The sequence below is a fragment of the Sipha flava genome, unplaced genomic scaffold, assembly GCF_003268045.1.
Source record: "Sipha flava isolate LNK unplaced genomic scaffold, YSA_version1 266_pilon_pilon, whole genome shotgun sequence".
In the NCBI taxonomy this organism is placed as follows: domain Eukaryota; kingdom Metazoa; phylum Arthropoda; class Insecta; order Hemiptera; family Aphididae; genus Sipha; species Sipha flava.
In genome coordinates this window covers 464,582-489,967 of record NW_020272930.1, presented here as the reverse complement: position 1 = coordinate 489,967, position 25,386 = coordinate 464,582, and the positions used below count along the sequence as shown (strand labels likewise).

General features: G+C 27.3%; 1 protein-coding gene across 3 annotated transcripts in view; it reads right to left on the bottom strand.

The window, feature by feature from the left end:
• LOC112685107 (monocarboxylate transporter 12-B-like) overlaps positions 1–24,149 on the bottom strand; it is a 29,226-nt gene extending 5,077 nt beyond the window's left edge. Inside the window, exons 1-3 of one of the 3 annotated variants that reach the window (XM_025556881.1) lie at positions 23,947–24,149; positions 620–839; positions 205–348 (exon numbers count right to left, since the gene is read on the bottom strand). In XM_025556881.1, coding sequence (XP_025412666.1) covers positions 205–348; positions 620–839; positions 23,947–24,087 — 505 coding nt within the window. In that variant the 5' untranslated portion in view covers positions 24,088–24,149. Of the gene's footprint in view, positions 1–204; positions 349–619; positions 840–13,145; positions 13,242–13,399; positions 13,508–23,946 lie in introns of those variants that run through there. The other 2 variants (XM_025556882.1, XM_025556883.1) reach the window with 2 other exon arrangements.
• Positions 24,150–25,386: the final 1,237 nt, after the last annotated feature.

Here is a 25,386-nt window from a genome sequence, read left to right as displayed (position 1 = left end):
CAACATAGGTACACGTATTCGAACCTGATAATTATTTAAAAACTGTTAGTGTACGAGAATATCGATAAATCTTATTGATATAAAAACAAATTATCTTAAATATTTTAATACGAAAATATTAAAACAATTCACAGAAAGTTATCTAATATAAATATATACAATCATAAACTATATAATACATATTAAATTAAAACTAAAACTTACCACCAACAATACCATAACAGAACATAAGTTGGTACAGAGATTGTACGTAAGTTGCACATGCAAATGCAATGCAGGATATTATGCTTCCAATAATAGTGACCGCTCGGAAATCCACACTATTTAGAAGTGCACTTACGAATGGGCCTTTAATTGAAAAAAAAAACATATTTGTGTGGTATTACTGCAATTATTAGATAGATAATAATAAAATAATAATTAAGATGTGTGCATTTTAAAAGCATTGTGTAGGTACGTATTATTGTGCTCAAGAATGTACAGTGTCGTACATATTTTATGTTAAGAAAATAGTAAAAATGTTAGTATTTGTAGTTTGTTTCCTAAAGTAATGCATTATGTTTTGTAATGTAAAATTTGATTAATCCTGCAGTGCAAGAGTGTAAAATGTATTTAATACCTGCAATCAAATAAAATCCGTTTAACAGGGATCCAACAATTGAGATCTTTGATTCTGACTCGTGGAATGAATCTACCATGTCCTTTAAGAGCATGCCGAAAGAATAAATTATTCCATCTACAACAACATTGCAATAAAATGCTGCGAAAACGACTACCCATCCCCAACCACCATCGGGAGGGACTACGATCGCCAATGATCCTCCGGCTCCTTTTTTCATCTGAAAATAATATGAACAAGAAATTAAGGTATTTAATCTAATAACTATCATATTATAAACAGATTTTAGTTAAAAAACTTTTCTATTAATAAAAAAAAAAAAAATTAATAGTATATAGAAAAATAAATTTTTTTTTTTTAATGCTAAACAGACCATTGAGACCTTTTGTATGTTTTCACCAAGCTCATCCATCTGTTCTAAATCTATTATTTTTCAATATATTTTAGTCACGCGTGAACAGTGGTACTATGCACACATGCTTTTAGTAGCCCCGCGTTATGTTCGAATTGTTGCATCTTATCCGTGCCGAAATATTCGTATCTTTTACCATTCGACGTAGTTTTTGAACACTTAAACCCTGCTTCGTTAACTCAATTCGTTGAACCCTCGTACTATAGGGAGTATCCAATTTTGTATATTATAACTGTAAGTGCGTGCTAAGTGGTACAGTGTATGGTATAATATTAATCTCATTTCCAAGGCACCGATACTCATGGTGACCTTTGGACTAGTGATTAGATTACGTGTTTGTATCTAATTAAAAACTAAGATTAAAACTGATATACGCCAATTATATGAATTTCTAATTAATGTAATTTTGACTAATACAACTAAGGCAACAAAAAAAAAGGGAAAAACACCCCCCGAATACTCAATTAAATTAAACAATAACTACATCGCGTATTATCGCCACTCGGTAATTGGGTAGATACTAAAAAAATAAATCTTTCTATTTCTTCAAATTTTGAATCCTCATAATCACCGCAAATATAAACCAATAAAAAAAAAAAAAACTGTTCTCATCATCAAAAAGATTTGATATACTCAGACCAAACGAAACAACCAATGAAAAAATCATCATTGATGAACCACAACTCATCGCCTCAGCCTCGGTTCATCCTACAATCAAACCAATCTTTCCAATATTTATTAAATAAGTTGAAAATTTTCCTAGCTTATGTACTGCATTAATCGACTTGATAGGCGTCCATCATTTTTTCTGTAAATCAACCACGGATCACTTGAAAATTCAAACATCGAACCCAGATTCTTATAGAACTATAGTGCATTTTTAAAAAGAAGAAAAAGCTGAGTTCTACACTTTCCAATTAATTGACGATAAGACAACTCGTGTAGTTTTGCGTAATCTACATCTTTCTACTCCAACAACCTTAATTAAAAGTTTTATAAAATAAATTAAATTAAAAAATTTTATTTGAAGTAAGGCTAGTTACGCAAGTAATTCATCGAATCAATAAACACCCTTTTCCACTCTTCTACATCGACCTTGAACCAACAGAATTTTCACAAGGTATATATAAATTAGAATCCTTAATACATACAAAAATTAAAATTGAAGAACCTCACAAGCCAAAGATCATCAACCAATGTCATAATTACCCAATGGTCATACAAAATCCTATTGCGAATATATGCTTCGCTGTGTCCGCTGCGGAAACAATCACCATTCTCCTGACTGCCTGAATTCTATGTCCTATCTATTCAAGATCCTATGAGAAGCATCCTATGCTCCGGCAATCATTCAGCGAATTATAAGGGCTGTTCAACTTATAAAGATCTCCAGTTTCGTAAGAAACAAAATTCAAATAACCATAACATATTTAATCTTAAGTTTAAGCCTAATATTGTAAAAGACAGTCACCCTTTATTTAATACTCCACCAAATAGTTATAATTATCCAACTCAATCTCAAACGTATGCTCAAGTCACTCGGAATCAACTTTTTTAGAATTAACTTTTGACTTTTTTTAATATAATTAATAATAATTTTACTATAGGAGGGGACTTTAATGATAAACATCACGCTTGGGGCTATCACGCAAGCAACCCTCGTGGAATCATTTTGCATAATTTTATTAATATAAATAATTTTAATATTCTTTCTCCACCTAAATCCATTTACTGGCCTTCATCTATTACAAAAAAACCTGATATTTTAGATATATTTGTTGCAAAAATACCCAGCAAAAACATTATTCTGTTGATAATATATTAGATTTAAATGCAGATACTCTTCAGTATTACTTAATATCCCCGCAATCCCATTAATTTGAACTGAAGCACTTAAATTATTTAATCCTCAAACTAATTATTTTCAATTTCAAAATATACTAAATCGACCGAGTATGACACGAGAGCCTGCTGTTAAAACTTCGGAAATGTTTACCATCACCGCTCTTTCTTTTAGTTAAATTTTATTTTAGAAATCGCCATTTTAAAATATGATGAAGATCATCAACGTCAAATATAGCTCCAATTACCGCCGATGTGACTCAAGGTGCTATTATCTTACCCATACTCTTTAATATATATGTTTCTGATCAGTCCACAACTCCAAACATCACAATTGCCGATTATGCAGATAATAAAGTAATATTTTCAGTTCATAACGATACAATTATAGTCTCTGATAATTTACAGTCTCATTTGAATCTACAATTTGAATGGTACCAAAAATGGCGTGTAAAAGTAAATCACAGTAAATTTTCCCATACAAATTTTACTCTTAGACAGTCATCGTCCAAATGTTTCAGTCAATAATATAATAAATATGAAACTGAATAAAGTTAATGATTATTAATATTTAACTGTGTATGCTTAAAAAAAAAAAATCATCGATTAACTTATAAATATTGGACAAATATTTAAAATAATTGTTTAAATTTGGGGTAATATATAATTCAATGACTATTTTAAAATAATATATTTTAGTATTATTCAATGAACATTTATTTATTGGAAAATATGAATACTTTTGGTTAGATTATTATTTGATTCAAATGTTAGACAGTGAATTTCAGTTGCTTATAAATATTAATATTGTACACAGAGTTAATTATTTACTTTTGTTAATTATCTTTACACAAATGAGTGTTAATTATTTGAAAATTATTTAATACTTGAGGGCAATCTTTCTGAAGTGATTTATTACACTTATTGTTTATGTATATTAACTATTAATTTCATACTAAATCAACAATCATAAATTCCTTTATATTTGTTTGTTTGTTTGTTTTTATAATTTACGTATAAAATGTTTTATGTATTTATTTAGCATACAATAGTAACCTTTTTATAACAAATGAGAAATACGGTCGGGATATGAATTCCACGTACCTATCAAGTATGCGGAATGTAAACCCAAGAGATGGAAATAAAATCATAATCATGGATTTTATGAAATTTTTCCACATATACTGTGCAAATACAATTAGAAAGTATAAATACAGACGTGAAGCCATGCAGTTGTTGAATCTACGTAAAATGTGTTCTTACCGTCAATAATGGTTAACCGTATTATGGATAGAAAAATATTTCGATTGCAATTGCGGGTGTAAATTATTAATATGATAACTATACGTAACATAGCCAAGGTAAAGCACAATAAGGTGTACATTTTCGAAAAGGTCTTGGTCGTACTAAATGAAATATTGGAAAATAATATCATATACATTATTCTACAAAGCAAAGTTGTGAGCCAGATAAAGAAAATATTAAATTAAAATGTTTTCGAATCTATGTTAAGGCAAAATTATACATAAGTATTGAACTATTTGTCGGTCACACCAAAAATTATTAAATATTTTTACGAATTAAATATGTTATAATATTTATGTGTTAATCGTGTAACACAGAATAATAGTCAAAACGAGCAATCATCGAAAACGATTGGTTTATAATTTATATTTGAATTAAAATTGCTCAATACATCTTACATCAGAATAGTAATTTTACCATTTAGGTCACCAACTAAAGTACTAAATAATGGCTTATATATATATAATATTATGTGTGAAATAAATGGAAAGGTATAAAATAAATACTATAGTTTTTACTCAAATTGAAATAAATAAATATAAAAGTTATCAGATCAAATGCTAAACGGTAAATGAAAATAGTTTGTAAAAAATGTTTGATTCTGTGTTTGCATATATAATATTTATTTTTTATTTACTAACACGAAATATTAAAAAAACAAACAAATATTCATGCATGTTTAAGACATGTTAATCTGAAAATCTCTAAAACTTTTACAACACCGTGACCATTTCAAACCTACCTGTGACTGTTTAGTTACCCAAAACTGGTTTACAGTCTTATCCGATACGAATGGTACTAATTAATTATTTATTTATACAATACAATTTATCTATTAGAAAAAATACACTAAAAATGTTAAATTTAATTAAACCTATTGATGAATTCAAAAATTAGAAATTATAATTTTTAATAACCTAGTCATTATTATGTACACTGATTAATAACTTGGTAAGCAATAAATTAATTTCCTTGTCAAAAATTCGTATAAGTATTTAAATATATTAAGTAATAATATTGAAATTCCCAAAAATATGACAAAGAATTGAACATAATGCTTTATTGCCATTATGCATAATTGTACAACGTTTTATTAAATTATGGAATAATAATAATAAATAATGATAGGACAATGCGGAAATGTAAGACTAAAGAAGATCCAACCTTTTGCAGTAATATCTAGAATTGTAGTATAATTATTTCAATTGTTAAATTAAGTCTAATTCACTATTTATTTTTAAAACAATGAAACCAACCGATATTGAAAAATTAAACATTGCGTTATGTATAAATATCATGAATTATAATATATGCAGGATAATTAGGTCATAGTATGTATTCAATTAAACTTAATTTTATAATATAATATTTACATTTAAACTTGTTTTGAACTGTTATTTAATATACATTTTTTTTCACTAATTTTGAGAACTTATTTAAACTACTCCTCAAGACATATACAATATAGTTTTGATCAGTGGCGTATACATAATTTTTGTTTGAGGGGGGATGAGTTTTAAACAAATCATTATGGAAGGAAAATTCCTAAACCTAAGTACCTGCACATTTAAATAATAAATAATAAAAGATATATATATATATATATAAAATGTGTCAAAATAATAATTTATAATCAGTTGCGGGTTAAGGGGAGGGGACAAAGAGGGCATCTGCTCCGAGTGGAAAAATTTTAGGGGCGGCATTTTTTTGACGAAGTCAACGAAAGTTTTTAAATTTTCTAATGTATATACTAGTTTTTAGGAAAAATTAAATTAAATTATTATTGAAAAATATTAATAACAATTATATAATATTATAATATTATAATATAATATATATATTATAATTATAATAGTTATTTTATATTATATTAAGCCGCTGAGTTATTTCGTCTGTAGACGTTTAGCATATGAAGGATAAAACCATATTATTATTATTTAGCGCTCGGACCTATGCATTATTATTTTCGTTACACTGACATAAAATTGTGTTTATTGTATTTCTTATATGTCTCTATGTGTGTATTATAATTTATAACCATCAGATTATTAAATTTGATATTAATAGTTTCAAATAATTTATCTACACACTACCAAGCAATTGTTTTTATTATCTCTCTCTCTCTCATCTCGTGGTTATAGTTGTCGTCGTTGTCGAGTTCGATTCACGAATCACGATTGACTGGAAAACAAACGTGCCTAATATTTTATTTTTAATCAATCAATAAGAGTGAAAAGTGCATACAAATGCATATATTGAAATAAATGAGTTATTTGGGGTTTTTTTAATGTGGAAGGAATTGATGATGATATTTTACGAGAAAAATCAAAGCAATTAGTAAATTATTTATATTGTTTTTAACTGGAACTTGAGAATGAGATTATTCAATTTAAAACAATAATGAAGTATTTTTCAGAAGATGAAAAATTATCTATGCACGGTTTTCTTGAAGTATTAACAGTATCAAAGTTAAACAATTCATTCCCTATGGTGGAAATAGCTTTAAAACTTTTTATATTTATACCATGTTATAATGCTAGCGAAGAAAGATCCTTCTCAGTTTTAAAAAGAGTCAAGAACTATCAGAAATTATAATGGGCGTCGTTCATAACCACACACTTTCAAGAACAGGTCGTCGTTCAAAACCGCACACTTTTATATCTTAATCCCACTTATGTCCGCCAAATTAAACCGTTCAATACCGCACACATTGATATACATCAATCACGTATAAATTTATATAAAATAACATGAGTGCACTTTGAGACCGGGCGGAGTCACTCGCTCGCTGCGCTCGCTCGGACAGTTAAAAACAAAAATATCCTCCGAGTTGCTATGCAACACCACCCCAAATAAGTCACAGGATAAAAAAAAAAACGATTATAACAAAATGGCAACGTGAACCGTACATGCAAAGTATGCAGGGAAAAGGAACTATTAATCAAATGTGTGCGGTTTCGAACTATCGACCTTTCAAATTTCCCTTTTTAACAATAGAATAAATGTGTGCGGTAATGAACGATGTAAAATTTGCGATTATGAACGGTAAGTGTGCGGTTTTGATGACCGCCGAACATAATTATCTAATGAAAATATGTCAAAGTTGTTTCTAATATCTATTGTAAATATTTTCCTAAAAAGTATAAGTTGGAATGATATTATTAAATAGTTTGCTGCACAGAAAGCTAAAAAATAGTTGTAAATGTTTTATATTGAATAAATTTGTATTAAAATGTTTATATTTGGTACCTACTAAAGTCTATAAATCTAAAAACTACCGGTGTTACAATATGTTTATAAATATAAATTAATTAAACAATCTTAACTATGTTGTTACTTGTTGTACATATATTTTGGTTTGTGAAGGAGGTTAAAAGGCGGAAATCAGCCCCCATGCGGCAAATTTGTTAATCCGGCACTGTTTACAATAAATCATTGTAATATTTTTTTATTTCCTTATAATTTCCTTACATTAAGAAAATTGTTTTTTCCTATTTTATAAAGGCCTATGGGGAGGATCTGACTCCCCACATCCCCCTTGTATATGCCCCTGGTTTTGATTAATAAGATATTATTTACTATTTTTATATCAACAATATTTCATTAGGTTTGTTAAATTTATTCAAGGGTATGATTAATCACCTCTTCTTTTTTTAATTCTTGTTATAAGATTATTTTCGAAAAATGTTTAATAGTTTGTAATCACAACATGAGAATGATAATAAGTAAAACTTTTTCAGTTAAAATTATATATTTATTTATAATATTAATTTTATAATAAAATTATAAACAAAATTATCATTATATAACACCTCAAATTAAACCTCAATTGTTTTTCATTTAGGTCATTTTTAACTATTTAGAAAATTATGCAGAAATTCAAACAATTACACAAGATATTGAAGAATATCTAGTTGGTTTTAAATATGATCATTTTTGACCTTAAATTTAAAATAATAACATTTAGTTATTGGTTTAGTGGTTCAATGGTTATTGTGTTATTTTTTATTATTCGCACAGATTAGTTAAATAACATTTATGGTTTCTTTGTATCAAAACACAATTTTATTATATCGCTAAAATATTGAATTAAATATTTGAAGAGTGTTTACAATCAAAAGTGTATTTGCTTAAGAATATGTATCGGTAATTGATTCTCTTAATCTATATTTTCACATTATTTATCTAATTATAAATTAGGGAAATAAAAATACGATTTAATTTATATAACAATAATTATTGTAATTTTAAATAGTTTTTACTAAACATTCTGTGAAATTTTTACATCTCGTTTGTACTCAATTGAATGATCATAAGTACTACATTGATCGGGAACGCAACATTTATCAATGAATTAAATCGATATCCAAAATAATACTTTGCCAGAATAATGGTCTACGGAAGTTAGTGGATCAGTCATGATACATGCCTGAAACAATAACATTTAATTCCAGTTGATACATATTTATATATATATATATATATATATATATATATATAAGACATCGTGTGATCATTCGTATGTACGTGTGTCACATCATATATTATTGGTTATTTTTACTTATTTTATTGATTTGTAACTTTGTACGACAATAAGCTTTGGTTCGATTATAAATATTTATAAAATCTAGCTACATTTCTGGGCCCCATGGCAAAAAAAAAGTGAAACAACCAATTAATATAGATTATTAAATGAAATTCAATTTCAAGGGTACGGGCGAAATAATAAACGATGTACCACTACAATTCTACAATTATCTATGAGGACACACACGCACATAATATGTAAATAATAATTAATTGAACCATATCTTCTGCTGATATCTTTGATTATAGCCATGGAGACCCCTTGTCGATCACGTCAATTAAAAATTAATAGCTGAACAATAAACATGCATTTATCATATTATATTACATTGAACATAAGTATATTTGACAACGTGTATATTATTCTCATCATCGTACTCAAAAGTTAACAAAATGTTGAAAAATTAATCTATTCCAACCGCGTTGAAAAAAAAAACACATTTTGACTTGAGATATGTAGATTTGTATATGTAGTTCTTAGTTTTAAAATTATTACTTTTATTTTATATTCAGTATATGTATTGTGTGTTCACGTTAATTTTTGACATCCAGTCATGCGTTAAGCCACTTAGATTCTTGTAGGAACCACATTTTTGAAAAAAAAAACACTAAACATACTACTTTTACAAAACGTATAACAATTAATGGTTGATATTATGCCTTCTGCCTGTGAATAGCTGTAATCTATTATGCAATATAATACTACAGCGGAAGAGAATATAATTTAGAAAACCGAAAAGTGCATTAAATATTATTGAATCATTTACATATCTTATTCATTCACATATATTAATTAGCTTGTATTTTAAAGTATCGATAACAGTATATGAAACAGAGTTAAATATTCTCCTAACTATATACTGCACGATATAATCTTATGCTTTGTATACGTTAATGTAGATACGTAAAACATCAAACAATACCATGAACTAAATTTTTATATCAATAAACAAGATTTATAAGGTTTATAACAAGGTTTATAATAATACCTTAAGGATATTAAGAGCAGTCTAAAACGACGTATTATTTATTTATTATTTAACTAAAACTGTCTCGTTAGGTTAAATAATTCTAATTAAACATTATTTTGTTCAGAATTAAATTAATAAATCGGCAAATTAACTAATTTCAAATTATTATTATTTCAATAACATTTTTTTAAAATAAGAAATTTGCTGTGTACAAAATACATTTAAAAATGATAGAATATTTCATTATTGAAAAATACTCGCATATTATAATAAGAATAAGTAGTTTGTAAGTGAGAAATTAAATTTTAATATTTGATAAAACAATATAGGTATACAAAATTACAATTAAATAATAAACAATAAATCGGTAATACTTCTATAAAGATATAAAATGATAAGAATAATGACGGTTATAAAATATTTTATAGTTTATTATGATAACTTATGTTTATAATAACTATTATTTTTTATTAAAAAAAAAAAAAAGTTGCATACATTTACAAGAGTTACGAGAAATAATTAATTCTCTAGATAATCTAAATAAAAATTATATTTGATAGAAACAAAAAGATAATTCTAGGTATCAATAGTTCTTGTTTATTATCTTACTCAAGTTGTTTTGTGATTAATAGTATTTAAAAATAATTATGTGTGTAAGTATAACTAGTATAAATATATTATATTCCAAAAATCATTTAATTCAAACACAGAAAATGGATGATGTAAACAATTTTATTGTATTGTATACTTATATTGATCGTAACAAACTAACTGGTATTTTGTAAATTCGAACGATCGAAGTTCGAAAAAAATTAACTACACCGAAATAATTGTCTGCGTTTTATTAATAATTTTTATATGTTGTGATTATAACAAAATACTTTTTACTTATTTTTTTTATATTTTTTTTTTTTTTAGTCATCAGACGGCCGCGAAAAAAAAATAAAATAAAATGTAAATTGTAAATAACATAATACATGTGCTTGATAACACATGTGTATTATAATATGATGTTAACCCGAAATCGTTAAACTAGACACAAACACGTATTAAATAAAAATACTTCGGTTAACCTTTGTTCCCAGTAATAATAATTATAATATGTACTGTATCGCTGTACTTATTTTGATGTTTACGTACTGATCGGATAAATACGGATTGTGACGCATTGAAATAATACATAAATATGTGAACATGTAATAATAATTATTATTAATAGGACAATAATAATACTCATAGGTGTGGGCACCTATGCAGGGTTTGTTTTGCCTGTTCCGTTGATTTCGATTTCAAAGACGGACCACCATAAGTGTTTGGCTTATGCCGCTGGGTACAGCTATATATATATATATATATATATTCAGTGGACCAGTTTGTGATAGAATGTTACCGATTAGGTTGTTTAGGATATCAGACGATTTAAAATTTTAAATCCCGAGTAAATCGAGAAGTGTGGTATATATTGGTTTTAGATCAGAAGAAATTCCGCGTGCATTACATTAGTATACGAATTAAAAGTCAAACACGGAGTCCGGACGGAACAGCACACGGTGGTTTTTTAATAGACATTATTGATGCCGGTAAAAATATCACTGTTGCTGCAACTGCACCTATAATCATCGTGTGTTGCAATTCTTATGAATATCATCAATGTCTACAGAGCTTGATTTTTATTCCAGTGATCTCATGATAAATAAAAACAACCGACTGTTGTATCTTTTTTTTTTTTATTGCATCTATTTTACAAGACCTTACTATTATATCTATTAGGTGTATAATATACGTATATATATATATATATATATATATATTATGCTGTAAATGTTTGTACGTTGTTTGCGTAAAAACAACACTGTTTGCGAAAAACAAGTCGTTCGAGATTAACCAGAGTCTGTTGACATTTGACTGTTGAACCCCACGTGGGTATATTATTACGCTTCTGCAGAATAGACAAAAAGTTCGTAACTCGTAAGTTATGCTCATGGGACTCTATTATAGTATGTACAATGAAAACGCGTGTATACGACGACGACGAAAACCGAGAATTTCACGAATAAAATTAATACGCAGCGGTAATGGCTATCCTTGTCGTTCTGAACATATAATAATAATATAACATAATAGTAATAACATGAATTATCGACAGCAGAAATTATGGTTTAGTTTACAGACGCGAGTTTGTAAACAATGCAATAATATATACAATAAATGCATTAAATACATAAAAATAATACAATAAATTCACTTTTAAAAGTGCTTCCGGCAGTGCATTACAATAATATATGCATATATGTAAGTACTATATATCGATAGTTTATGTCATACGCACGCATTGTCGTACTTTAAGTCGTGTAAAAATCAAAACTGTTTAATACAATAAAATAAAATCTACGAAGGCGTACACTAAACCAATAACACAACTACACTACAGAACCGTCGAACGCATATTATCAACACTATTATTATACTGTAATAATAACACGTGTACGTATTTTTTAGTGTAATAATAATCGTCTACACCTAGTTTTACCTGTTCAGACAGGGAAAATATATGCCGAGGAATTTATATAATTAAACGACGAATGATAATTTATAACACAATTATGACGTTCATTGAAGTTAAACACTCCACTGTTACACTGACCGTAATTTTTCATGCACACCGTGTAGTGTAGGTATACAAAAAGTAATTTAGCCATTATATTCAAAACACGTTCATTACAATTGTATAAGTACTCAACAATGATTTGTACAGTGATTATATAATAATATGTTATCGTATAATATGGGGCCAGTGATACCTATGTATTAATATAAACGTACGTGTAATCATATAGTAAACAATATAATAAATATCGGATATTCTTTCGATTTGCCATATTGAACCGTATTATTATAACGAGTTCGTACATCCGCAATAGCAATCCCAAAATTTGAACGCGACGCGATCGATCGAAAAGTTGAAATCCGTTAAACATAATAATAATATATATTAAAGTTATTGCACTGCGCACGGTATTCAAATCAATATTGTAATTGACAGTCACGTTGATGGTATTCCCGATTGGCTCGTTGCAGTAAACGGTTAATTATTTATATCGAAACAAATGTTTCATCATCATTTATACCTGATGGGATCTCGTTGTTCACAATACACATTGTACCTACCTAATATGTTGTTACAATGTATACACGCGTATGTTCAAAACAAAATGATAAATCGCATTTTCAACTCTCGTGAAAGATAATATTCACAATCAAAAAACGTATATTAAACATGCAAGTATATATCAGTGATTTAGTTATAATCGGTAAACATTTTGCATAAAATATAATTGTATTAAGACTTCTCGCAGCATGCAAACTACTATTTATACGCGCACATTATACATTTGCCGAGCGTACCTACCTTTATTTAGACTATGATCAATTCGTATTTTATGTGCACGTAAAGGTAACAAGTTTATTATAAAAATATACACACGCCTATATGTGTATACATAAAATGTATGAAATTATAAATTTATTGATACGCAAAAAAAAAAAAAATGTAAAATATTTAAATTATATTTGAAACGACGGGCACGTAGGAAATGTTTACATTGAACTAATAATTATAATAATAAAAATTTAAAATAATAATATGGAACACATAATCATTACCTCTAATTGCTTAAGACGAACTGGTCGAAAGTCTTATGAAGCACATGAGCTACCACATTCGCGTCCGAGCTAACTGGTTACCATAACACTAACGAGACTGCTTAGCGTATGTCCATAGTCAATATCAGTGTTGATAATTTAAATTGTTAAGATTGCTTTTAGCGCCTCTGTGGGAGACGATTAATAGTTTTAACCATGGTATACATTAGATTTTTTTTTATTATTATTACTTTTTTTTTTTACTAGAAATTTTAAAATAATTACATGAATATAATTAAGATTTATATATATATATATATATATTATGATATTAATTAATTCCTGTGACCTCATACTTTCATATGCCAATACTAAATTGATTTTTTTTTTTTTGGCAAGTAACGAACCTTGAAACAAAAATTATTATTAATGAATAAAAAATTATATTATTTAGATATTAAATAAAAATGTAACAGCAATATTTTTACTGATTTTTAGTAATATATTAGTTCGTATATTAAATTAACTATAATTTCCAATTACTTTGTCAATGGGATATTATTTTTTACTTGTTTGATGATAATTTCTAATGAAAAAAGAAGAGTAACGATGTACTTATATATATATATATATATATATACGCAAACTTTTAAGCTAAAAAGAAAGACAGAGTATAAATTTTTTTGTAATTAACAATTAAACAAATTAACCAAATCAAAATATTTATTATTATATTTTTTTTTCAAGAAATGTGTTTTCATTTTTACAGCTTATAGTTGATAATAGATTTGTCAAACTTATTCCAAATTAGTAGTATTTACCACAATTCTAATATAAATTTAATGAAACTCATTCAAATAAATTGTACTACGCCAATATGCTTGGGTCATTAGCACTAGATAAGATGTTTATAATTAATTATTCTATTAAGGTAATGTCAGTAATATTATTGCAATCGAAAGTACGAAGCTAATGCCCGTTGTATGTTATTATTTTACAGAAAATCAATATCTTTTACTATTTGGTGATCCTTTATAAAAATCTATGTGATGTAAATTAAAAATGCAATTTCTTAAAAAACTAAGTTTGAAAAGAAATTTAAACATTATACAAAAGAAATCTGTTCATTATATTATATATTCATATTACAAATATTTGCTTATTGTTCACTGAACATGTCGAAACAAGAAAAAATAAAGTTTAATTTTATCACTGATATAAGTAATTGAAACCTATATGTTATACTATTATACCTACTAAATATGACAGAATAACATTCAAATTATATCATTGACAATTGTTATAACTAAAAGCAATGAAAATTAGTAAAATCTACCAAACACAAATTACAATGATTTAAATATTTAATTTTTTATTTTTCGCCTTAATTCTTTATGACATTGTTTATGATAAATTTTAATACTCATATACTTATTGATAGTGTCCGATCTAATTGAAAATGGTTTTCACCACTGTTGTGCATATTATTACTTGTTAGTAATTTTATAAGTATACTTACCTACATTTTGGTTTTCTACCCATATTAATTACTAATCAGACAATTTGTACCCATTTAAAAATAATAATAAGATAAAACCGTTATTGTATTTTTTTTCATATAAATAATTTTTATAAATATAATTAAAATTAACAAAATTATATGCTGGTGAGGTCAAATCCAATAGATTGAACGATCAAAATTTAATTTTCCCTGTATGCTAATGTTATGCATTTCAATAATTGATTATTCAATATGATATATTATTGAATAGAAATCACTTGTCTACATACTTATTAAGACGGTATATATGAATGTAAAATTGTTTACGACTCACACAGTTATACAAATGGGTAAGTGAGCAAATTATAACTCATAATTTGATATCGTTCTAACAGTTAAATTGTATTAATTTTATTGATAAAATTAAAAATCAATAATTGGAAACAATAAAAAAAAATAAAGTTAAAAATTTTAATTTAACGTTTAAGCATGCAATAATATATAATCAAATATATTATCATGCATTGAAATACTAGTATGTAACAAAGTTTCTTTTTTACCTAAATAATTCGTTTATACATAACATATAAATCGATATCACAATATTTTGAATTATCCCGGAAACGATATTAAAAACAAATAATTAGAAAAATAACATTGTTCTGTGAAATGGACCGGCAATACTAGATGTATAAATGTATATAATGAATCCACTGGAATGAGTTCAGAAAACAATCTCAGGTTCGTGAATATATTATACTTTAAAAATAGACACATCAAATAGCCTGATGTATGACCCGATGGCTTGATCATCAAAGACTGTATAATAAATGAGAAGAGTGCAATCAAATGTTGTCAATTCGATGTTATAGATTTCACTTACCTCGGTTCTTAACCTCATTTATTGTTCTTTATTGTTTTAAGTCAGTGAACGGAATGATACCTTATTATCTGTGTGTGGTATTCAAAATTATATGATTTCAGTGAAGAAAAAAAAAAATTAAAAGATAACCGATTTAATTAAATTGTTACATAACAATCTAAGGTAAATCGGAGTTAATATACTGATACTGTAATATTAATAATATCAACATACAGTGCGAATCTCAATACATGTTTTTTTCATAAATAAATATATATAACCCATACCAAATAATATATTATTCAAGTGATAGAATGATTAATATTTTATCATTATTTATACATTTCACTTATTTTCAAAGTTTGAATGCCTATCTACACGTGAGTGGTAAGGTTTAAATTAGCAACAATATAAAAACCGAAAAACCTGTGCGATTTTTTGTAATTTGTTTTCTTCAATCAGAAAACATATATCTAATGATCTTTAACATGTATTATGTTATTCAAAACACTTGATTTTACACCATTGTTGAATTCATAACTTAAATACTATTAATTAATATATTGTTTGGTAATTAACTGTAATTTCGTAAAAAAAAATAATTACTGTACAAAGATGATCGACATGTGATACACCAGTGTATTTGCGATATATAAGTAACAACCGTAGTGATAACCGTAGTTTTTTCAACTCTACACTTATTTGATCGTTTTATGTGTAAAATGCGCACAAACCCAATTGTTATTTAAAGGATGAAATGTTTTCTATACGCGCGTTATCATGTTCTGTTATGGTTATTACGATCGATTGATCATACTTACATCAATGATTAAAATTATTACATATCTTTAAATTTCAGTATATTATAAAATATTAGATCAACGTGGTTATTCTAATAATTTCAAAATGCGAGTGTGGGTATTAAACGAATTGTAATTAAGTATAATAAAAAAAAAAAAAAAACATTTCAGTGTTTGAAATCCCATTAGTACGGGTAAAAGAGTATACATTTAAATATATTTAAAAAAACAGTAAAAAATTTAATATTTTAGAATATTTCAAAAATTGTACCTATAGCCAGTGGCCTAACCAGGATTTATTTTCGGGGTGAGGGTTATATATTTAAAAAAATTTAATTTTGGAAGATGTTTGAGGATGTAGAGAATAGGATAAGGTTAATTTAACAACATATCATATTTATGTGTAAAAAGCCGATTGTCGTTTAAATCAATAAATAAAAATAAAAAATTAAATATTTCTGGGTGATCACAACCCTCCTAGTTACTCCACTGCTTACAAAAAAACAATTTGATTATTTTACATAGGTAAAATGATTAAAGTAATTACATCTAATTATTATGAGTACATTAAAACTATTGATTTGGTTAGCGATGATTATTTTATTTGAATTATTTATTTCTAATAGCTTTAATTAATTATAATACTTGTGATAAAACCAAGTTTATAGCTTCTAATTAGAATAACTAATAAATTAGCGAGACTAAAATATTTTAGTAAATCTATTCAATCTTATAGTTATGTATTTATAGTGATTAATAAACTTTACTAACATATTAATTATATTATCTTTCAAGTGGAATAGATTGTTTTTAAAGAATACCGATGTACGTATTAAATATATACGTACCTATATTTATACCGTCCGGTATATAAATATCCGGAAGGGGGAAATGAACCACCGGACAATTTTTATTATAATTTAGAAATGTATAATTTTAAATGAGATTTAATACATCTTCTATATATGATAATTTACTATTTATATTCATATTAAATAGATTTTTCACCTCAAAACGAAGGGGATATTTTTCCGCAGATGTCCTTTTACAAATGTAAAAATATATTGACAAATTTAAAAAATGTATTATGACAACGAATATAATTATCATCATTTAAAATTTTAATAACATAAACATAATCTCATTAAAAATAGGTAGACATTTTTTACTAAAGAAAGCATGCCGTATTTTTACAATAACCTAAGTGAGAAAACAATGAAATGTTTGATTAATACCTACTATAATTCGACTAAGCTATTCTATCCCTTTTGAGTATAACATAATTTTTTGGGAGCGCTTTAATATTATTGCATATTAAGACCTTTTTCTTCTGTAAGATATTTTTTTAGATATTTATGATGAATATTTTTGTTTAATTGAAAATAAAAAATTGTTATTGTTAACGAACTAATTGGATTTATTTCATGTAAATCTGTTATGAGCTACGGACTTTATAAACCAACAAAAGTTTACATTTGATAATTTTAAGATGTGTAATATAACACAATTTATTTGACAATAAATATATGTACATTTTCAATTAATCTTAATAATAATTCGACTACCTAATATAAATATTTTTGTTTATTTATATTTTAACACATGCGGTTTTATTTTTATTTTTCTATCATAATTCTATGATAGAATATTTCTTACAAATTATTTTCAATTTTCGACTCATAATTTGGGTCATTAATAAAATAATTTCTATGAAGAAAGTATATAATAAGTATAAAGTAAGTATATATTTTAATAAAAGTAGTCTTAGGCATATTTAAATCATACTTGAGAATCTTAAGTGCTGAAATGTTAAGTTTAAAAGTTTTAAGAAAATTTCTTAGGATTTTAGCGCCTTTAAATCCACTTCCTAATAACAATATAAACGCAATAGGACAATATATAGTGGTCGGGTAAGATACAGATCTCTATAATTGAATCATTCTTATACTTTTGGAATCAATATCTCATTAGTTTCAAAAACAGTTCAATCCGTCTATCCAATCTAATTTTTAGATGTAGAAGCATTACACCTAATGATAATATTTAGATTTTTATAGTACTATAAATATCTAAGATTTTGGATTTGAGTTAGCTTACAAACTTTTACAGAAAAAAAACAATTACACCTTTGGATTTTATTAATTTATCAAATAATAACAGTTAAAATGATATTATATAAATATAAGCACTAATACATTATACAAATAAAGTAAAAAAATATGAAATTTCAAATATTTATAAATAACCTAAATAAAGTCTAAATATTTTGAAAGTTTTACTATCTATGGACTACAGTGACATTAACAATCAAAAAAATGTTTTACGAATATTAGTTATAAAAGTTATTACAAAAATAATAATTTGAACCAGTATTTCGTAAATTATACCATTTTTATTTTTATAATATTTTGTAAGTTTTTTCAACTATTTATAAAACCGTTGAGAAATCCAAAACATAAACTTAAGAATGTACTAATTACATAAAATCAAAAATGGTCTTTCCTTTTTATAATCGGAGATTTTAATTGAAATGGTCTAGACAGGTACGAAAAAGAACATATACCAATAAATGTTCTTGCTTCACTTAAATTCTTAAATGTTGAGATTAATATTTGAGTAATATTTTAAATAATTGCCAAGAGTATTTTTTACAACACTAGGGCGTTTTATAAGTTATCAATAAACGATGACTTTTTTTCGGCGAATACTAATCTTTCATTACATAAAAAACTACTTTTGTTCGCTGTAAAACACCCTCAACATAATGTAATATATAGGTTAGAGCCGCTTTGTGGAATACATTTTATGTATGTTTACGTAGCATACATCACGACGTTTACTTTTTAGCGTTTCCTTCACGTCACAGCGTTTACTTTTAAAAATAGTTAATAGCTTAGTCAATTTTCAACGACAAATATCAATTATTTTTAAATTATTTTTTGTATTACAGGTTAGTAGCTGTACCATGGGCTGAATTAATGCATATATGAAATAAAAATCATACTTACAAATATACAAGTCATTATGTCTGATAGTCATGCAACGAAAATTCAAAATAATATATTGTTTTAAACAAGATTCTGATATATCCAGTAAAATTATTTACATTTTTTTTTCTATTAATTCTTTTAGAAACTAGTATAATTTTCATCTATGACAAGTTCCACATTATCGAGGATCAGTTTTTAATAAGTTTTATTGTGTGCAACACTATATGTATAGCTACAATTAAGATAGAGAATTAATTTTTGTGAAATTCACAAATAAATAAAACATCCATATTAATACTACAACTGCGAATAGTTTTTATAACTTATTAATATCAAAAAGTATGTGATAGAAAATAAATATTAATTATGCATGTGTATCAAAATTAAAGAAATACAAATTAGTTTAATATTTCATTAATAGCAAGTAAAATATTTACTTAGTAAATTAAAGTTTATCTCATGTTCATAGTATAACTCGTTTCGATCGAAATCATCATGTTGGAATAAAATTCATTTTTATTTTTTATATCTTATAATGATGTAAGGAATACATTTAATATTATTATAAAAAAAAAAAAAAACCAGAATAGGGTTAGGTCGGGCCTACGTGCTGGGAACTTCACTGATTACAACGCAAAATTCAAAGTTAGTAATACTAGGACGTGCACTGCAGTTGACCCCTGCAGTGTACCTTAATAGTCAGCGCACTGTACACAACAGTGCATGCACATTGTGTCCGTTTTGGGGCGATGAAGTTCCTATGCGTGTGAGTAAAATAAACGTAGGCACAGTATGTCTAGAAAGTTTGGCATCGTTTTATATACTATTAGGACGTGTTTTCAAATTTACTAGACTTGTACGCGTCGTGCAGATGACAATATAATATAATGTTAAAACGTCGAACCGTTATACCTACACCAATATACAACTATTACCATGCACAAGATTGCGCGATCGGACGCGCCTCATTCACGTTGCAGTTGTAAAATATTTAATATTGTAATATATGTGTATGTTGTGTAATAAATTACATATATATATAATACGACTGAAATATTATATTAATTTCCAAAGAACGAGTGTAAAAAAAAACGAGCGTCCGTCGAACGTTAAACGGCCGTGCATTATATTATACGAATACATACAAATATATCACCAAAAAAACTAGTTTATTCTATATATATGTTACTGTGTGCGTTTTAATATACGTTTCAAATGTTTTAATAATGTGACTCGTTGGGTTTTCTGTGTTTAAGCACAACCGGCCAAGCCTGCAGAGATGCCAAACGAACAGAATTAAAAATTTCGTAAAGACTAAACATTAAAACACGACTAGCAACATATGAAATCGAGTAACTTTTGGTTAAAGCGCGGCCACCGGTCGTCAAATAGTATTTTTTTATATACCAGTAACTAACTAATAAACTAACTAACGAATACAATGATATTTTATTCAATTTGTGAAATCATGGAAATAGTTTATAAACTATTATTGAACAAATTGTCATAAAAAAGTTATATCAATTAACGATTATGTTTCGAGGTTTTAAATAATTAATATTATTCTTCTTTCTTTCTTTCTTGGGTTAATCGGCCGCTAGGAAAATATATTAAATAATATATTAATAGAAAAATATTAAATAAATAATATTATGTTAATATAATTTTTTATATAAATATGTAAATAATTTAAGTAATAAAACTAAATGTCAATAATTGTTGACATTTTTTATTTCTTGTCTACATAGTATAAAGTACAAGTATCAAATCGTAAAAATAATATAGTTTAAATATTATAGTTATATGACCCAATTTTATTGATTATATCAGGATCGCGATGTTTGACAATATATACAATTATACTTAAATACAATATTATATAAAATAAGTTAAATACTAAACCAAATTCATATTTCATTTTATTTTAAAAATTTGTACAAAAATATACTTAATTTTATTAAAACTAATTTTTTTAAAGATACATTTCCTAAAAAATAAACATTTTCCAATAAAAAGTGGAACGAAATATCCCAATGCAATTAAAATAAAAGTTTAAATAGTTTAACTAACAGTAAAGTAAATACTATAATAAGTTCAAAGAAAATTAAAAGCAAATTAAATATTCGTAAGTGTTGAACTTTGAAATAAAAATTAATTCACTGAATCAGTAGCGGCGTTGAATTTTTTTTTTTTATCTAGGATCAATATGAGGCCAACAATTATTAGGTAGGGCAACAAAAAACAAAATTTCAGTCAAAACTAAACAAATAAATGGTAATAATTAATATAAGCTAATTTTTATATTTAAAACTTTAAATAATTAGAACATTATGACAAAAATCCTTAAAAAATAATTCTGCTTATGAAATAGGACTATATTATTATGTCTAAGATCAAGCCATTTGGTCATTGGTCATTCATGGGACCAGTTAATTTCAGGTAGGCCCGTGGCTCGCCTCTGGCGCTGCCACTGCAGATCAGTTTTATTATCTTTGTCATAAATGTAAATGGACATATCATAATATAGTATAAACATTAATAAGAAATTAAGCTCATTTTTTTTCGTGATGAGCTCCAATACTTTTTCTTGTCGCTCATTTATAGATCAGTATTCATAATTTTTTCTTAAGTAATTGTTACACTCATTTTATCTTTGAAATACCAAATATTTATATATATATATATATGAATTGAAATGTATTGATATTTGAAAATCATTAACATAGGCGAAAATTCATTGAAGAAGTTGAGGGGCTACAATAATTTTTTTAAGAATTTGTTTGAAATTCTAAATTTTGTATACTTTTGTATTTTTTTAAGGAGGACTTTGGGAGGCTAAACTTCCCTCCCAATTTCCACCAATTATCACTAATTTAAAATAATATAGAATAAACAGGTTGCGTTTTGAAAAGATTGTAGGTCGAAAAAAATTATTGATAGGCATTTATTATTATTTACAGAAATGTACGTTAAGTATAATTTTTTTCTTTATTTCAATTTGATATTTTCCATGTTACTAAAGGGTAAACAATATTGTATTTATTAATATTCTATAAAACATATTTTCGTTATAATCATAAAATGATTTAATAATGTGTCAAGTATTAAATAGCTATAAAATGTTTCGTGTGTTTTCATATTTCAATATTTAACTTTTCTGTATTGGTCCTCAATCAATACTCATCTCATATTTAATCAAATTTATATTATAATTATATATATTAATATATTTATATTTTCAAATGTATAACTACTAAACTATAATTTAAGTGGAAATGTATTCTATAATATATGTACTTGTATAAATGTTGATATTTGTTTTTAAATTATTTTATTTTTGAGTTAAAATTGATCGAATAGAAAATTTATACATTCTAGCTATTAAAGGCTTTCTACGTCTTCCCTGATTTACCCAATAGATATTAAATTCTGGAATTCATAGCAAAATAGTTACAAAAAATTAAATGCTACTTTATAGTTATAAGTACCTATAATAGTTTAATAACGAGTACTTGATATCAATTTTTTTATTAAAACTTGGTGTTAGTTGTGACCGTGAACACATTAAAAAGCAATATCAGCTATCGAATATAAATAATGATAAGATTTTTTTAAATTATGAAGGGGTATACAAATAATTTTACAGTACCCATTATAAAATAAATGATAATATTTAGTGTGTATAATTTCAGTATAATCAGGGTAAGTTAAAGATTCCTATACATTAAATGTTGGTATATTACGTGTATAATACGTTAATCTTCGTTCATGATGGTTATATTTATACTTCCGAATGATTTTTAACTTACTAATCATTTAGGTACTCCGTTAAGACCACTAATCGGTTATACATAATATATACTATCTAAATATACCTATATAATTGCTCCGCGAACCTAAGTAGTTGTTTGATTTTTAATTAAAATATATGCTATAAAAAATCGTCTTTAAGGCCAATATAAAACCGGTAAAATTTTTCAAATAAAACCAGGAGTATGATTGTACGAAAAACCAATCCGAAATCGTATTCCGAGCCCATAGCAATGAGCTAATTTTTTCTCATTAAATATGATATGCTTGTAAATAATGGTATTACAACAACATGTTTAAGTGTACCACGATAAGTCTTTGGCCTAGATTGTACACAAACTTGTACCGTTTACGATACGTCTGACGATTAATGTACAGTTTCAATACGTACTTATGTGCGCACATGATAGTTATCGGACGTCGCCATTTGGCTCGTGAAACGCGCACGTTCGTGCTAATTATAATACGAATAATATGATCACTGTCGATTACTGGACACTATAGAGTACGCGCGCGCGCGCGCATGCCCGAGCACGTACCCGCGCGCACAGGAGGTGTACGGTAACAGTAATGATTAACGATCGTTAAATTCGAAAAGAACTGACCATATCCACCGCCGACGTTTTCAAGCAACCGCTCGAGCCGGCCGATCCGTTATTGTTGTCCGTCGTCGTCGCCGTTGCAGCTGCACCGCGGCGCGGTTTGCACCGAAGCGCACGGTTCTCCGTCACCTGCGACTGGGCCATCGGAACGACAAATGATCGCGCACCTACTAATCCGCCTGCCGACGATGCACTACTGCTGTTCGAGCCCGGGCCTCAACGCGATTGCATTTATAACGCGCCGTCACCGTGAGCTACGATTTCGGATGCGTTGCATAAGATTGTTGAAAAACCCGTTGCAAGTGCGTGCGGCACTCGAAACAAGTGCTTCGCGGACTTCTCCGGTTGCCGCGCAGTGCGGGGGCAGGTAGACGCAGCGTGCAGTTATCACCTGTGCCATTGGCGTGTTTAACGAATATGCGCCCAGAGACGAATTCATTTTTCCTCCCCTTAATCCCCTACGTCCTCAAAAATATAAAAAAAATTCCCAGTTACGCGATAACGAAATACATTCCACGAACAAATCAGCTGTTGCGCAACACTGTTTTAGATATCTATAAAGTTTTGTTTGAGTTTCCTTATAATACAAATATTTTATGTATTTAGGATAGTGAACGTTTTGACGTTAATATGTCAAAATCGAATGTACAGGTTTTGCCCCCTCCTCTGAAAAATTATCCTAAATACGCTTCTATGGCCACCAGAAACAATACGCGCACCCGGTGTTGGTGAGTTGCGGCCCAATCCCTAAATAACGTACGAGTTGCGGCCCGGGCTTACGAGAGGTACGTACGAATTGCGGTCATACAATAATGTATATAGTATATAAACATCACAATATAAATTTATTAATAATACGTAATTTCTAGTATTGTCGTATCACATTTGTCATTTCAAGAATACCATATAATAATAATAATAATAATATTTTTTTGCGTTTCTAGAAACAGGTATATGGGTAATGATAATCACTAGGGCCACAACTCACCTACAGCCTAAAATATTGCCGAGCCGCAACCTGCCTACGGCTAAAATATCATCGGGCCGGAATTCACGGGTCTCCAACATTGAAACCGATATGTCGGGCCAAAACCCACCCGTAGCCCACGCGCCGAACGATGTATAATAAAAAAAGGAAAACAGTGCTCGCAGACACATATTCATTGCAATTTAAAGAACAATTGTGCGATGTTAACAAATATGGAGTACGGATTGTACAGACGTTCCGATATCTCCTGTTCCCTCGTGGATCAAATGACTGTTAACAGCGCCTATTGATTTTACGAGCACAGTTAACCTACATACGTATGCTGACCATGACTACAGTGCACTGGAACACGGTTATTGTACAGCTGTTCATTGTTCATGATATACGGATTATAACACATGAACACTCTAACCTTGGCTCCCGGATAACAATATTTTTTTTTAATCTTATTTCTA